Source organism: Mugil cephalus, chromosome 21 (assembly GCF_022458985.1).
Source record: "Mugil cephalus isolate CIBA_MC_2020 chromosome 21, CIBA_Mcephalus_1.1, whole genome shotgun sequence".
Classification (NCBI taxonomy): Eukaryota; Metazoa; Chordata; class Actinopteri; order Mugiliformes; family Mugilidae; genus Mugil; species Mugil cephalus.
Window position 1 is genome coordinate 5,505,701 of NC_061790.1, and position 16,380 is coordinate 5,522,080.

Consider the following 16,380-nt stretch of genomic DNA (forward strand, 5'->3'; position numbering starts at 1 on the left):
TTTACATACATACAGTAAAACAATTAAGAGGACTTACAGTGCAGATCCAAGATTACAATTTAAAATGATTTAAAACAGCTCAGCCATAAGCACGTGAAAAGAGAACTGTTTTTAATCTGGATTTAAAGGTGCTTACAGTTGTGGCTGGTTTGAGTTCTGCTGGTAGTTTGTTCCAGTTGTGTGCAGCATAACAGCTAAATGCTGCTTCACCATGTCTGGTTTGAACTCTGTGCTCCACTATCTGACCTGAGTCAGTAGATCTCAGAGCTCTACTGGGTTTATACTCTGTTAACATGTCATTCATATCAATATTCTGGACCTAAACCATTCAGTGATTTGTAAACCAATAGCAGAACGTTAAAATCTGTTCTGCAGCTGACTGGGAGCCAATGTAAAGGCTTGAGAACTGTGGTGATATGCTCTGATCTATTTGTTCTGGTTAAAACTCGGGCTGCAGCGTTGCAGGGAGTCCAGTCAGAAGTCCGTTAGTCGAGTGTGTTGGAGATGAGGGCGTGAATTAGCTTCTCCTGATCTGTTTGGGACATGAAGCCTTTAATTCCGGATATGTTCTCAAGTTGACAAAAGGCTGTTCTGGTGACTGATTTGATATGACTGTTGAAGGTCAGATCTGAGTCTATCAGCACGCCGCCAAGGTTATGGACTTGGTGTTTAGTTTCTACAGACGGTGACTCAGGTGTTGACTGACAGTAACCCTCTTTGTTGCCAAAAACTATGACTTCAGTTTCACCTTGGTTTAACCGAAGGAAATTTTGGTTCATCCGATTTTTGATGACTGCAGTCATCTGGAGACAGTGCGAGATATATCCGAGGGTCATCTGCATAACTATGATAGTTGACTGAGGTTTGCAGAATTTGACCCAAAGGCAGCATATACAGGCTGAACAGTAGGGGTCCAAGGACTGACCCCCGAGGAACTCCATATGTCATAGCCACTTGGTCAGATTGATAATTGCCAACTATTTGGTAACATAGACTGATTAACAACAATACCAGTTATTATTTATGTATATATATATATGATGTACACTACCAGTCAAATGTTTGGCCACACTAACCCTTAAATATTCTCCAGGGTCTCACTGGCCACTTTATTAGGTACACCTGTTCAATTGCTTGTTAACACAAATAGCTAATCAGCCAACCACATGGCTGCAGTTCAGTGTATTCAGGCATGTAGAGGTGATCAAGACAACTTGCTGAAATTAAAACTGAGCATCAGAATGGGGAAGAAAAGGGGATTTAAGTGACTTAGAACGTGGTACGGTTGTTGGTGCCAGACGGTCTGGTCTGAGTATTTCAGAAACTGCTTATCTGTGGGGATTTTCACACACAACCATCGCTAGGGTTTACAGAAAATGGTTCAAAAAAGAGAAAATATCCAGTGAGCGGCAGTTGTGTGGACAAAAATGTCTTGTTGATAAGAGAGGTCAGAGGAGAATGCGCAGACTGGTTGGAGATGATAGAAAGGCAACAGTAACTCAAATCACCACTGGTTACAACCAACGAATGTAGAATACCATCTCTGAACGCACAACACGTCAAACCTTGAAGAAGATGGTCTACAGCAGCAGAAGACCACACCGGGTGCAACTCCTGTCAGCTAAGAACAGGAAACTGAGACTACAGTTCACACAGGCACAACAACACTGGACAATAGAGGATTGGAAAAATGTTGCCTGGTCTGATGAGTCTCGATTTCAGCTGAGACATTCGGATGTCAGAGTTAGAATTTGGTGTAAACAACATGAAAGCATGGATCCATCCTGCCTTGTATCAACAGTTCAAGCTGGTGGTGGTGTAATGGTGTGGGGGATATTTTCTTGGCACACTTTGGCCCCTTAGTACAAACTGAGCATGGTTTAAATGCCACAGTCTACCTGAGTATTGTTGTTGACCATGTCCATCCCTTTATGACCACAGTGTACCATCTTCTTACGGCTACTTCCAGCAGGATAATGCACCATGTCACAAAGCTCATATCATCTCAAACTGGTTTCTTACCACCTACAGTGATTCTGACTTTTGTGACAGGAACTTAAGAGTCTCCGCATGCACCGACTCCAAAATGTTCATGAACAGCATCTAGTTTACTTTGGTTATGTCCTAAATAGGCCTTTTCTTTTTTTTTTTTGCAAAAAGTGAATGGACAATGAAACTGCAGTTACTTTTTTTAAGAAATTTACGGTTGTTTGATAAATGTTTTATAAAAAGATAAACCTGATTCAGTGTAAACATTTTAATAATGTACTTTTAAATTTTTTGCAACTTAAACAAAGGGGAATAGGTTTATAGGTTATTATGCCGTCATGTTATTGGTTGGTTTTTGTTAGAGAAGGTTCGACTCCCGGTGTGGGGGATGTGTTTTATGTGAACTCGTGGTTAAAGAAGGACCTTTCACCTGATTAGCTGTAGCTTCACTGTCGTTTTTTATGCCACAAGACCTTTACCAGATCAAACGCTTCATGCATATGAGCTAAAGAGTCTGGTTATAAATATTGGTTTTAAAAGTGTTAAAAGTGATCCTTCTCTAATAAAATCCAAAAAAGGCCTTGGCTTAGAATTGATGTGAACTTTATCTGACCAACATTTAGTTTGACCTGTATTTAATTTATTGACCTTTTAAAGTCTCTGAATAGAGAAATGGGTCAGTCAAGCCTTCTTGTAGTAGAGGCAATATATAATTTCAATAACACAATATTGTTCTAGTTATGTTCCTTATACGCGCCTGAAAAGTTCAATCTGAGTCAACTCTAACACCCAGTTCTCTGTCCCGGGGAACGTTGTCATGTGCTGAGAAGCTGTGGTAAATGTTAGGTTCAGTTTCCCCCTTTAGAATCTCAGGTTTGTCCTGATTCGTGTGGAGGACGTTATGGGTCTCCCCTACATTTTTTTTTAAATTTTATTTTTGGGTTGTCTGCGTTTAAGGGTCGCACATGAGCAAGATCCACCACAGAAAGGTTGCGTCGTATGCAAGTTTTCATTTCGCCACTTTCTAGATGTAATGTAGTTGCTTTGTGGTTCGTGTTGCACAACTATTTGACATTACTGCAGGTATTCCGGTACAAATCACATCAGTCATTTAATTTTCTTTCCGTAATGACATTTCTCTGTTCATTCCATTCTCTCCGGTCTCATCAATCGAATGCAGCAAAAGGTCATTTTCGATATACGTCTGAGGTGCTCTTTGAATCCCTCACTGATTCATTAACCGGTCCACTTTTATGATTCACTGAATATCAAACTGAAGACCGGGTTTGACTGTAAATCGCAAGAAAACCTTTCCCCCTGGTTGTATGAAACTCAAAGCTGCTCAATGGGGGAATTTCCCTGCACGTATCACTTCACAGTCCTACACCCCATCTGGTTTGTAGTAGTGCGTCATGGCGTCAGCAGCGTCTCCAGTCCTTGTTTCAGTGACACAAGAAGACAAAAAAAACAAAAACAAAAAAAAAAAAAAAACAAGAGATGTGAGGGGGTTAAAGAAACTATAGTCATGTAGATGTCTTGTTTCAGCCCCCAGCGGACGAGTCACTCTGAGCTCTCACTCTGACTGCGGTGATGACACAGACTGACTGTTTTTATCCTTCTATTAGCCAGCATAAACATCGAACTGCTTTGCATTACTCAGGAGCTTCCCGAAATCAGTATTTGTCTTCCCTCTTAGCCCACAGAGCAACCAAACCAAAGAGTCTGTGGAGGGGCCACATGCTCAGAAGAATGAAAGCATCAAACCCTTATAAGGAAATGGTGCTACGAGAAGATTTTTACGCTCACGCATTAGCTTAGCACACAGATTGGAAGCTGTAGTACCAGTGTTAAGATCCTTGCAGAACATAGGTCTCCCCTAGAGGGTCTATGGAGGTACTGCAGGGGGGCATCTCAAAATCCTTGGTTGATTGTATGTATGTATGTATATATGTATATATATATATATATTTTAAATTTCCCCATCAGTGTGAATCCAACATATTTTAGTAAAGGGATAGCTTAATATCTAATACAAAATGATAATAATAATGTATATTTATAAACAGCACTAGGCCAAGTTTAATATAGAACACATATAGTAGGTAGGTAGTTGGTCCCTACTTAATCTCTCCATCAGTTTTTAGGGTCCTTGGCCTTAAAAAATACCCCTGTTGTAGAACATGGGTCTTCAACAGAGGGTCCGTGACCCCTAAGGGGTCTGTGGAGGTGCTGCAGATTAGACAGATTAGATGAGACATTTTTAATATATATTTTTTTTTAATTTTCACACAATTTTCCAGCACTGCCACCCTACTGTTGCACACTTTTGAAATTAAAAAATGAATATTTGGACCTATGTTTTATTTGAATAGCTCAATATTGAATGCAAAATAATAATAATAATAATAATAATATATTTATAAATAGCACTAGGCCGAGTTTAATATAGAACACATATAATAGGTAGGAGGTTGCTACTTAATCTCTCCATCAGTTTGAGGGTCCTTGACTGAAAAACGTTTAAAGACCCCTGGTGTAGAAGGGTCACCCCTGGTTGTAACTCATCAGAGAATGGACATGGGCTTCTGGGGGGGTCTTTGGGTCCTATGGGTTGAGGGGTGGGGCCTCAGTGGATCATCCCACAGATACTACATCAGTTTGGGATCTAGTGAATTTGGAGGCCAGGTCAACACCTCATGCTGTTTTTTCGTGTTTTTTAAGTTGTTGGAGTGCCATTACTTGGGGTGTTTGGGGGGGTAACCTGACCTGTTCTAGGTGGGTGCTACATGCTACAACTAACATCCCCACGAATGAATGCCAGGTTCAAAGGTTTCCCAGCAGAACATTGAAATATCAAATTATGATCAGTGTTATTTACTTCTCCTGTTAGTGGTCATAATGTTGTGGCTGATCTATCTGTAGATAACACCTCCCTTTAATGAATACTGAGTCACGGGTATATTTATTAGATGACAGGTCTAAAAATACAAATACGTTAGCATCAAGCGGCACAGAAGAAGGCAAACACGTCCAAAGAATCCAATCCAAAATTACCCAACAACAACAACAAAAAGAAACAAAGGATTGGTAGCAGTTTTAGAACATTTCCTAAAAATAATTCTACATTTCTTTTAAACTCACTCCCAAGCATCACCAGGACCACGCGAGTTAGCCTTCCTAACCTTTACGCCACCACCACCACCACCCCCACCATGCACTGCTTTACTGTACGAGTGGAACATAAACACAGACCAAGTGTGACTCTCTCATGCACCTAGTCATAAAGATTTTTGTGGGTTGTTGTGTTTTATACTTCAAAATAGCAGGCTTTGTATCTCTCGAGCGTAGGCATCTTATCTGCACATTTTGCTTCCTTCCTACCTTGCGTGGGTGTTGTATCGTGTTCCTGATAGTAGTTCACAGGCGCTGCTAAATCTGAGAAGTCACAGCAAATTGTTTCACATCACCGCTCGTTGTTGTTGCATTTTAAGTGTCAAGGAAACTGAGCGGGATAGTGTGATTGTGCACTTAATGTTACCTTCAGATTGTTATCCACCGATTAAAAACAAAACAAAACAAAAAAAAAAAACTCACACTATCACCATTAAACATGTAGAAAGATATAAACAGTCAGTCATTTTAAACGAAGATTTTAAACAAACCAAAAATCTGAGATTTCTGAGAATTTATTGTGCAAGATGCACAAAATCTGAAAGAAGCAATGGAATGCAGCAAAGGTCATTGCAAGAAAAAAGGTTACCCAGCACAACCCATTGAAACGCCAGGAACCCCCTGAGTTAATGCTCTCAGCGTTTGTGGGTGGAGAAGAGATGTGTACACCGGGGAGTCGAATGTTTCCACAGGAAGTCTATTGTTTAAAAAAAAAAAAAAAAAAGGAGAATAAAGAGTCAAATAGTCAGAGCAGATGCACTTTCAACTTCACGAGGGAACCCTTAACCAGGAACTTTCCACTAGAGCTGAAGGAGCCTTCCATCCCCCATCTTCGCTGCAACCTTTGACCCAACTAAAACTGGAAATCCCTTCACATTCAGTCTCGTTTTTCTTCCCCTTCATTTCCTCCTCAGATAGAAATGTGAATAAAAGTCAAACAATCATTTACATATAATAACAGGAGACTTTTACAGTTGATAAAAAAAAAAAAGATTGCATCAGTCCATTGTTTATGGTCAAAATGTTCCATTAAAAATGTTAGTGACAATGGTGACATTTAAATGTGAGGGCATGTGGATTTTCCACTTCACTAAAAACCAGTATTTAAGCACAAAGTCAGGAGCTGCGTTTACATCACAGAACATTTTAGCCAGTAGTTGGTAAATGAAGTGAATCATGCTGTCATTTTATGCAGGGAGCACTTTACCGTATTTGCATTGTCACAAAGTGGGTTATTCTGAGGAACAGCATCTCTGCTTTACGGACTCAGAGCTCATTCATTCATGGAAAATGTTGATATGTGGTCTCATGGCACATCTAAAGGGTACCCTCTGGTTGCTAACAGGCCCTCATCATGTGAGTTTCAGTGGGCGCCACCCACGGTTGTTCCTTATAAAGACCTAAGCTCCCACTCCCTGTCATTTAGAACTGAATGTGAAACGGCTTCGAGAGAACTCAAGCAAGTCCAGGAGACTCATCATTGATTTGAGATGGAACAAAAACACAGCTGCAGACAGCGTCATGCACGGTAAACTGGTAGAAAGGGTATGGGAAAGTATCTAGGCACCTTTTTTTTAATGATGGCCTCAAATTTAATGAGAACATTGCAGATATTGTGAAGCTTGGCCAACAGAGAATTCATCTACTCCACAAACTGAATTCTTTCTCAGTCAGTCCTGTTATCCTCTTTTTTTTATTATTCTTTTATTGAAAGTCTCCTCTCATCTCTCATCTGCTGGTTTCCCAGCTGTCTTACACTGAAAGTAAAAACAAAAGCTTGTATAATATTATAAAAACATGATTACAGGAGTGAAATTTAGGGACTTGACCAACTTTTGTGACCAATGAACTCATAGAAAAGAGACCAACATTTTGTCTTCTCTTGGTCATGTGCTCGCCAGTGAAGTTTCTCTGTTGTCCTCATATCGTCGGTATGCTCTACCTGTCTGTAAGACAAACCGTCTTTTAAAGTCTTTCATTCGTCTCTTAAATTCTATATAATCTTTTTATCTGGGTGCTTTTTCATTTAGTTTGATCTATTTATTGACCACTGATTCCACTGTGTTCCTTTGCATTTAACTTGCTCCATTCTGCTTTTTTTTTTTTTTTTATTCTACTTTCATCTGTTCCTATTGTATGTGTGTTGTGTGTAATAGTACGCAAGCTGTTGCCCCCGGTGGGATTAATAAAGTTGTCTGAATCTGAATATGTGACCCGAGCTTTTATTTGGTTCATTTCTTCAAGGTATTTGGGACGTATTAAAAACTAAGCATCATCTTTGCACAGGCAGTAGTAGTTTTTGATTAAAAACAATGTCCTCATATGTGGGCACTGGTATTATTTCATTATTTATATCGTGAAGAAGTCACCAATGTGTGACAAAATATAAAACTGTTTATTTTAATACTTGAGCATGGCTGTGCAAAGACAGAATTGCAAACAATGAAGTCCCAACGTCCTCAAACGAGTACTCGCTAACTAGCAAAAATTGCTAATTTGTTAAAGTTGCGCGTGATATCAAACTAGAAACGTTAATGAGCATAAATAAAGCTTAACGGACCTACAGGCCTTGTAATGAACCGAAGATGATGCACTGGTGATGCCACTTGAGGAAAAGTTAAGTTATAACCATTAAGTTGTTACAACTTAAGTAATTTCCCCCTGGGATCAATAAGCTAGTTCTGATTCTGATTAATGCATTGATCCAATCCAAGATTATTTACAGCAAGTCAGTGGAATCACAAGATTTTCTTAAGATTAATCTTCTGGGGACTGTGATCGTCACCGTCAACTGCAGGATCAAAAATCTTCTCTAAAAAAGGCAGCTTAACAGAGATAATAAGAGAGAAAAAAGAAAATATACAGTATAGTACATACTGTGGTGTAGATATTGCTGCTTTGCATACTTTTATTCTTAGTCACAAGATAAATGACTTTTAATATCCAGGTGATTAGATTATATATACATGCATTGCACATCGCCCACTGTCTCTATGTGCATAATTTTTTTTTTCTTTTTCTCACATTTACATAATGGTGTCAGTTGATGCTGCACTAGCAGTAAGGAGGTGGTCAAGTTGAGGAGTCACAAAAGACTTTCTGAATGACACAGTTCAGGTTCCCCCACTATCACTCTGAGTGCAACGGTGTCGACAGCTCAGGAGGGACAGACGCCCACACTTCACTGTTTTTACTGAGATGAGCAGAAAAGCTGCAGCTGCCACCCCCACAATCTTGCACAAAACACATGACTTCCAGGAAAACTATACATTTTATATTTCCCGCCCCCCCCCCGCCCGCCGCCCAAGAGTTCAGCTGGGGATGCCTCACATTTTCAAGAAACCAAACCCTCAGCACAGCTCAAAAAAAAAAAAAAAAATCTGTATTTCATCATGTAAATTCTGCCCATGCGCATTTTTTTTTTTAATGCCATGTCGAAATAACTTGAGTAGTAACCGAGTTTGTTATATTCAGTTTGTTGGAAACATTTCCTTTCTAGAATGGACGTCATTTAATCCCAAGAATTTAAAGATTGCTCATTTAAGTAGAACAGATTTTTAATCCTCTTCCTGAAAGAGAAATCAGATACTTTAAGGGCTAAATGACAGATATTCAGCATGTAATTGAAATGATAAGAGACTTGGTCTTTTTTTTTTTTTTTAAAGTGATGTTTTTAAGATCCTTTCACAGGAGATATCCAATTACTCCCATTGTATGTCCACTTTTATTTGGACGACACTACCACAAGTGCACATTAGAGGGTTAAGATGATGGGGTTTTGATAATACTTGAACTTTGTCGCCACCTAGTGGCCATCTGAAGGAAGAGCATGAAAAATTATGCCAATTTTAAGTGGCGCTCTAGTGAGTTGGACAGATGCAAAACAAAACACAAATTAGGTATTACATCTTTAATTTTCTGCAAAACAAGACTTGGAATACAGACAAGCCTGGACTCAGGCAAAGGAATCATACAGTCCTCTCTCCATGCAGCGTGCGGTGTTGCACATGAACAGAAACTCCCCGAACCCTCCACCAGACCTGATCTGATATGGAATGTACCATTCCCATGTTCACACATTTACCACTCCAACATTTAAAACTCAGTGCAACAGGGTACTCGTTAAAACAAATGTGCTGTCACCATGAACTTTTACAGCAAAAACCAAAACTGCTTTTCTTAAAAATGGTCTTGCAGCGCAACGCTCTGTACAGGAGAGCGACACTGGTCCACCAACACAACATGAATGACTATTTGTTTTGCAATTACTGCAGTTTTAAGGATGAACAATTGGAAAGTGAGGCTAAGTGTTATAAATCTGTGGGGGAGGGGGGCAGTTTAATCAACTTCTTCCATGCGTGAAGCGTCATCCTCGCCTTCGCCCTCTAGGGGAGGGATCTCGTCTGGGACGGCTGCGCTGGTGACCTCCTCGATGGGAACGTCGTCGTCATCAATTCCTAGAGATCGCAGGGTTGGGTTAGTTGAAGTCGTAAAAATATTCAGGTTAGAAAGCAGCAGAAATGTATCAGCAGTCCGTTCTTACCCAGTCCGAGTTTGATCATTCTGTAGATGCGGTTTGAGTGGGTCTGTGGGTCGTCCAGGGAGAAGCCTGAGGACAGCAGCGCGGTTTCAAACAGGAGGATGACGAGGTCCTTCACAGCCTTGTCGTTCTTGTCGGCCTCGGCCTTCTGTCTGAGGGTCTCCACGATCGGGTGGTCGGGGTTGATCTCCAGGTGCTTCTTGGCCATCATGTATCCCATGGTGGAGTTGTCCCTGAGTGCCTGGGCCTTCATGATCCTCTCCATGTTGGCCGTCCAGCCGTAAGTGCTTGTCACGATGCAGCAGGGTGATGAGACCAGTCTGTTGGACACGGTGACCTGGTGGAGACAGGACGTGAGAATGTCAATAAACAGCAGCGTGGCTCTGACATCAGGTGGAAATATGTTTGACATCCAAGAGAAGGCAACGTTGAGTTAATACAGCATGCAAAGAACATACATGTTAGAGTTACCACACCAGTCTACGCAGACCTATTTCATATTAACACACAGTTCCTGACCCTAAACATTAAAGCTGTTCAACTTCAAATATACAAACTGAAAACTCGGGCTTTTGTTAGAACAAGTTCATTCATTATGAGTTAGGGTTTTCAAAAAGGTTCTTGCAGCATCTCCACAAAAATCTGAAACCGAAGCAAGTAGCAAAAAAAAAAAAAAAAACGGTAAATCCATTCAGGTCACGCTTTATAAAAAACACCGGAGACCTAAGGGGCAACCTCAAAGCTGCATGAACTCACCAGAATACAAGTTGGGACCAATTAGGGGACCTGTTACCAAACAAAACACTGTCAAACTATAATTGTAAACTTTGAGAACCCATCTCCTACACTTTGAAGGGAAATCTTGGTTCGTTTTAATTTACCAGCTGATTCGGATGACTGACCTTCTCTACTTTCTTGTCAAGGATCTCCTTCATGAGCTTGCAGAGGTTCTCGAATTTTGCCTTGTCCTCCTCCATCTTTTTCTTCTCCTCCTCATCCTCTGGCAGCTCCAGGCCCTCCTTGGTCACGGAGACCAGGCTCTTGCCGTCAAACTCCTTCAACTGCTGGACGCAGTACTCGTCGATGGGCTCGGTCATGTACAGGACCTCGAAACCACGCTTGCGGACACGTTCGACGAAGGCAGAGTTGGCCACCTGATCCTTGCTCTCGCCTAGAGACAAAGATGCATCAATTAAAGAACAATGCAGAGACTTTTTGTACAAATTCTACCATGTCACAGTTAAGGGTTTCCATAACTCACCGGTGATGTAGTAGATGGACTTCTGGTTTTCCTTCATGCGGGTCAGGTACTCCGTGAGGGAGGTCGTCTCGTCTCCAGACTGGGAGCTGTGGTAGCGCAGCAGCTCTGACAGCTTCTTACGGTTCTGGGAATCCTCGTGGATGCCCAACTACGGACAAACAAAATCTGGTTACAGTCTTCTTCAAAAACAACAGACCCATTAACTGTTATATTCTGTAACTCACAAAATTAGATCCGACACATTTAACAAAATTAAATGTGCTACAATAATACACATTCTTGAAGTGTAAATTCAGTATTTTTTGAGAGAAGCATCAGATGCAGATAAATGCTCGACTTCAATCAGGTTATAAGCTACCATTACGTAGCAGTACAGGGCATTTGATCTACAGTGCCAAGTGACAAGTCTAAGCAAAGCACCAGGTGTAGTTATGCACACTTCATGCACAAGAAAACACACTAGGACAACTCTTCCTCAGCTATGTGGCAGGCTTTAAAGAACTGTGCCGCAACTAAAATGACTATGCCGTTTATAGAGCTAAAGGGCGTAACAACTACAGATTAAATAAATATAAACCTTATGAATCCTGAGGGCTGCACTGAAGAAACAAAGAGGTCAATATGAAAGGAGAGCTAAAACCATTTTAAACTTTAATAATAATGTTGAGGACATATTTTGGATACCTTGATGTTCTTGGAGAAAGCTTCGTAGAACTTCTTGTAGTTTTCCTTGTCCTCAGCCAGTTCGGCAAAGAGCTCCAGACACTTCTTGACGATGTTCTTGCGAATGACCTTCAGGATCTTGCTCTGCTGCAGCATTTCTCTGGAGATGTTGAGGGGCAGGTCCTCGGAGTCAACGACGCCACGGACAAAGTCTAGACAACAAAAAACAAAAACGGGTTTAGACGAAAAGCAAAGCGTGACAAGCTTTGGACAAGCTCCAGACCAAACGCGGAAATGGAAAACTTACTCAGGTACTCTGGGATAAGCTCTTCACAGTTGTCCATGATGAAGACTCTCCTGACGTACAGCTTGATGTTATTCTTCTTCTTCTTGTTCTCAAAGAGGTCAAAAGGTGCGCGACGGGGGATGAAGAGCAGGGCACGGAACTCGAGCTGGCCTTCAACGGAGAAGTGCTGAAAGAAGAAGACATTCAATTTAGTTTGTTTTGTTCAGATTAGCTACAGTATGAAAAAGGACAACGTGCTTTAGCATTGACTCATTTACCTTGACAGCCAGGTGGTCCTCCCAGTCGTTGGTCAAGCTCTTGTAGAACTCGCCGTACTCCTCGTTCGTGATGTCGTCTGGGTTCCTGGTCCAGATGGGCTTGGTCTTGTTCAGCTCCTCCTGGTCGATGTACTTCTCCTTGATCTTCTTTTTCTTCTTCTTGTCCTTGTCTTTGGAGTCCTCCTCATCATCTGAGCCGACGTCCTCGATCTTTGGCTTGTCCTCGCCCTCCTCTTTCTCCTCCTTCTCCGCCTTTTCCTCCTCTGCCTCGTCGTCGCTGATCTCCTTATCGCGCTCCTTCTCCACCTGTACGTCATGAGTTTATCGATTAGTGTTCTACTGAAACGCCAATAGTTTAAAGTAGCGGGAGCATTAGCCAAAATCAATACTTACAAACAGGGTGATTGGGTAGCCGATGAACTGAGAGTGCTTCTTGACGATCTCTTTGACCCTCTTCTCCTCGACGTACTCCGTCTGATCGTCCTTCAGGTGCAGGATGATCTTTGTTCCACGGCCAATTGGCTCACCTATTAACAGAAAATTTATGAGTCTATGGTTTTAAACATGTCGCAACTTCAAGGCATTATGAAAGCGCTGGTGAATTTGGACGAAATAAAAATACCATGACTTGTTGGAAACATAGCGGCATGTCTCAGCATCTCATTTTATAATTATTTTTCAACAGAACAGGCATTGATGCCAAGATACGTACCACTGTCGACCTTGACTGTGAAGGAACCTCCAGCAGATGACTCCCAGGCGTACTGCTCGTCATCATTGTGCTTGGTGATGACAACCACCTTCTCAGCAACAAGGTAAGCGGAGTAGAAACCCACACCGAACTGACCGATCATAGAGATGTCAGCACCAGCCTAAAAGAACAAATGAATACATGTAATCTCTGAATACAGACAATGCAGAAGATTAAACCTTGTTCAAATGCCATTTAGTTTGACATATGCTGCAGCCTAGAACATGTTCCTGTGCAGTACCTGCAGGGCCTCCATGAAGGCCTTGGTTCCAGACTTGGCGATGGTACCCAGGTTGTTAATCAGATCGGCTTTGGTCATGCCAATTCCAGTGTCAATGAGGGTCAGGGTGCGGTCATCTTTGTTGGGGATGATTTCAATTTTCAGATCCTTGCCACTGTCCAGCTTGGATGGATCAGTCAAGCTTTCATAGCGGATTTTGTCCAAAGCCTGTAAAACAGATTGACAATGATATCAAAAAGTCAAGTTAGGTGCAAATTGAAAAGCACAAAAATAGTGATTTAAATAAAAAAATGAATGTAGATAAATACTTACATCAGAGGCATTGGAGATCAACTCCCTAAGGAAGATCTCTTTGTTGGAATAGAAGGTGTTAATAATCAGGGACATCAGCTGAGCGATCTCTGCCTGGAAGGCAAAGGTCTCAGCCTCCTCCTCTTGGCGCATTTCTTCAGGCATCTACAAAGAAAAAAATAAAATAAAAGTCAGGATTTTTGCAGTTTAACACTTTAATACCATTGTGGGTTAATTTTAAGACCTATGTCACATACAAAAACAAGAAAATAATATCGACACAGAATTACTTCCAAAATGATAATTTATTGTCATTCAACTATCAACTCAGGACATCCCTGGGGGTGGGTTGCACCAATTAAAACACAAATAAGGCCTTAAATCGGGATGATGAAATCTTAGACGTTTAAGAGTCCCGAGTTTCAGTTTCAAGTGTCACGTTTCAGCAAACTGAAAAATGCTTTGGATGCAGTGGATGATAAAAGAAGCACCTTCAACAGAAGAATAGTATTCAACTAGAAATGTTAACGGCGGCTGCTGGCTTTAGGATGTAAATTATCATTTGTCTGGATAGTTAAAGCCAGTCTGGTAATTTCATCCCAATCAGGAGCAGGTTTCATGGATTGGATCGAGCTGCCATCACGTTCCTCCATAGAGGCGGAAGTAGCCGTTAACCAACATGGCGTCCACCAACAGACAATGGCCTCCGCATACACGTGCTTTCCAACGGACACAGACTAAAATCATAAAACCTCCAATAGACAAGGCAACGTAAATTCACATACGATTAAAAACGATCATAAATCTGTAGTTAGACGACATTTGGCGACGGCGGCTATTCTGGATGCATTGCGACAGGCTTAGCTCAACCACATGGGCCGAAAAGGAAACCAGGGATGATTACGCATCATTTAAGGAAGCCTTTTAATTAGAAACTACGAGAATGTTAGCGGACAAATATTAATCGTGTATCTTATTAAGCGTTAATGTACACAGACTTACACGAAGAGCTACTGAAACCAACCATTCATTCATAGTGAACAATCATGGGCGTGCTTAATTTTAACTTAACCAGATGTGTGATCCGGTTCAGTTGGATGCGTGTAAATTTGTTAACCACAACCAACTCGCGGTCCGTTAAATAATCGGGATCAGCCCGATCATCTTCACCACACCTGCCTTGGTGCAGCCTGAGTCTGGCCTTACAGTGCGGCACACTGCCGCAGTTAAACTGGTCCGCATAAAAAAAAAAATTAAAAAAATTTGTATAATTTTTCATTTTTTTGAATCCACCATCCAGATATTCGGTATAATAAACATGTATCTGAAGGATAAAGTAATAACCTTAAGCTAGCTGTGGCCCTTGAGACCGTTAACGTTGTGATGCTAAGGTTATTGTCGTGACTCACGAGCTCTTGTACGATTAATACTTCAGTGAAAGGTGACCCAAAGCAAAATAACGAAAGGGTACAGTGTGTGCAAGGTGGTAGCAAAGAATTCGTCGACTTACCTTGTTAATTTCGTTGACTTATCTTGAATAAAATGCAACCAATATATTGTCCCTTGTGCTCTCTGACGCAGGGAAATAGAAAGGGGCTTCCTTTTAATAGACCGGAATCTTTATACACATGCGTTTCAGTGTGCAACCGTATCCATCCGCGGCGCACCACCTGCCATTAAAACTAGTCTGAGAACAAATAAAACTAAACGGTTACATTATACTCATTTTAAATCAAACTATATGTTCCAGGTGCACGTTTAAAGGCTTTTAAAGCTATCTAGCCAGGATAATATGGCTGTTTGGCATTGCAGTTTTATAAACACTGGTAGCATTCCTCATCACAGGGTGATGTTCAGCTGTTATGCAGTGTGCATGACACGAGTTATATGTCAGACAAAGTGTATCTAGATGCACCTTCTGATAAACAAAACTTTACATATTTTCAGAACAACTCTATATCTTTTTTTTTTTAAATACTGCAGTATTTCCAACCAATTCAACCCTGAGCTCAGTGCACCATTGCTGCCATCTTGTGGCAGTTTCCACCATAAGACTATACTGATTCAGAGACCATTTTTTGGCGACGGGCGTAGATCCATAACTGCATTCATATATTATCGAGGACGAAGTGTGTGCATTAAATTAAGAAATTCGTTCAATCGAAACCAAGAATACGCAGTGTATCGTCAAGCAAAACGACAGAGACAGTGGGTCTTTTTAATCTGATGGAAGAATATGGGAAAACGGGGAGGGTGTGCTTCGTTTGTTCTAGCACTTTCCACGAAAAAACCGCCTAAAAGTGACGTCACGTACTTGTCAGCTGCAGCCCTCGCGGCCCAGCTGCTGTCTACAACAAAAACACCATGGCAACCAACCACCTAACTCTCTGCAGCATTACTGTATACATACATCATATATGTTTTTTTTTATTTCATTTTTTTAAATAGAGTGTAGCTATATAAAAAAAAAACAATACGTATAATAAGAAGAGACATTGGTTACCGGGAATATTCTGAATTATATTATTACAAATTGCGTACAAAATTGGACTGTACATTGAAGTACAATTTTCTACGCATATCTATTAAACTCGGTTGACAGGTGGATATTTAAAGCTCAAAAACATTCACTCCAAAACAGACGCTGAGCTGATTGTTCAGTTTTTAATTAGTAACCGAGCGATCAGCTAGCTCGCATTTCTGGGATTTCTGAAAAAAAAAAAAAAAAAAAAAAAGCTTGATATTCATCTTTATTTATATATAAATTATTTATATATTTATATATAAATAAATAAAACTGGATAATATATAAATGTTGTAATTTATAATTCACTACATATAGCGTGTATGTTACTATAGTAAACAATCAATAATTAATCAAGAATCATTTAAATTCAGATAATTTTGGG

The 16,380-nt window shown here is 40.7% G+C and overlaps 1 protein-coding gene across 2 annotated transcripts; it reads right to left on the minus strand.

Annotated features, from left to right (window-relative positions):
- Positions 1 to 9,055: 9,055 nt before the first annotated feature.
- On the minus strand, positions 9,056 to 15,146 carry hsp90ab1 (heat shock protein 90, alpha (cytosolic), class B member 1). Of its 2 annotated transcripts, none has more exons than XM_047573299.1 (12): positions 14,982 to 15,146; positions 13,493 to 13,636; positions 13,181 to 13,387; positions 12,901 to 13,060; positions 12,582 to 12,715; positions 12,189 to 12,494; positions 11,932 to 12,097; positions 11,646 to 11,836; positions 10,962 to 11,109; positions 10,603 to 10,871; positions 9,704 to 10,037; positions 9,056 to 9,617 (listed from the first exon to the last, which is right to left on the minus strand). In XM_047573299.1, the coding sequence occupies exons 2-12, from the start codon at positions 13,634 to 13,636 to the stop codon at positions 9,499 to 9,501; spliced, it is 2,178 nt and encodes a 725-aa protein (XP_047429255.1). In that variant the 5' UTR covers positions 14,982 to 15,146; the 3' UTR covers positions 9,056 to 9,498. The 2 variants fall into 2 exon arrangements, with proteins under 2 accessions (XP_047429255.1, XP_047429256.1); XM_047573300.1 differs by lacking the exon at positions 9,056 to 9,617 and adding an exon at positions 10,457 to 10,486 and having other exon boundaries at positions 9,919 to 10,037.
- Between the last annotated feature and the right edge of the window lie 1,234 nt (positions 15,147 to 16,380).

Excerpts from the sequence above, each read along its gene's own strand:
- hsp90ab1 (XM_047573299.1), bottom strand. The coding sequence starts at position 13,636 with ATGCCTGAAGAAATGCGCCAAGAGGAGGAGGCTGAGACCTTTGCCTTC. Across the intron at positions 12,716-12,900 it reads CACAGTCAAGGTCGACAGTG|GTGAGCCAATTGGCCGTGGA; the intron begins GTACGTATCTTG and ends TTCTGTTAATAG. Across the intron at positions 11,110-11,645 it reads CTTTCTCCAAGAACATCAAG|TTGGGCATCCACGAGGATTC; the intron begins GTATCCAAAATA and ends GTTTGTCCGTAG.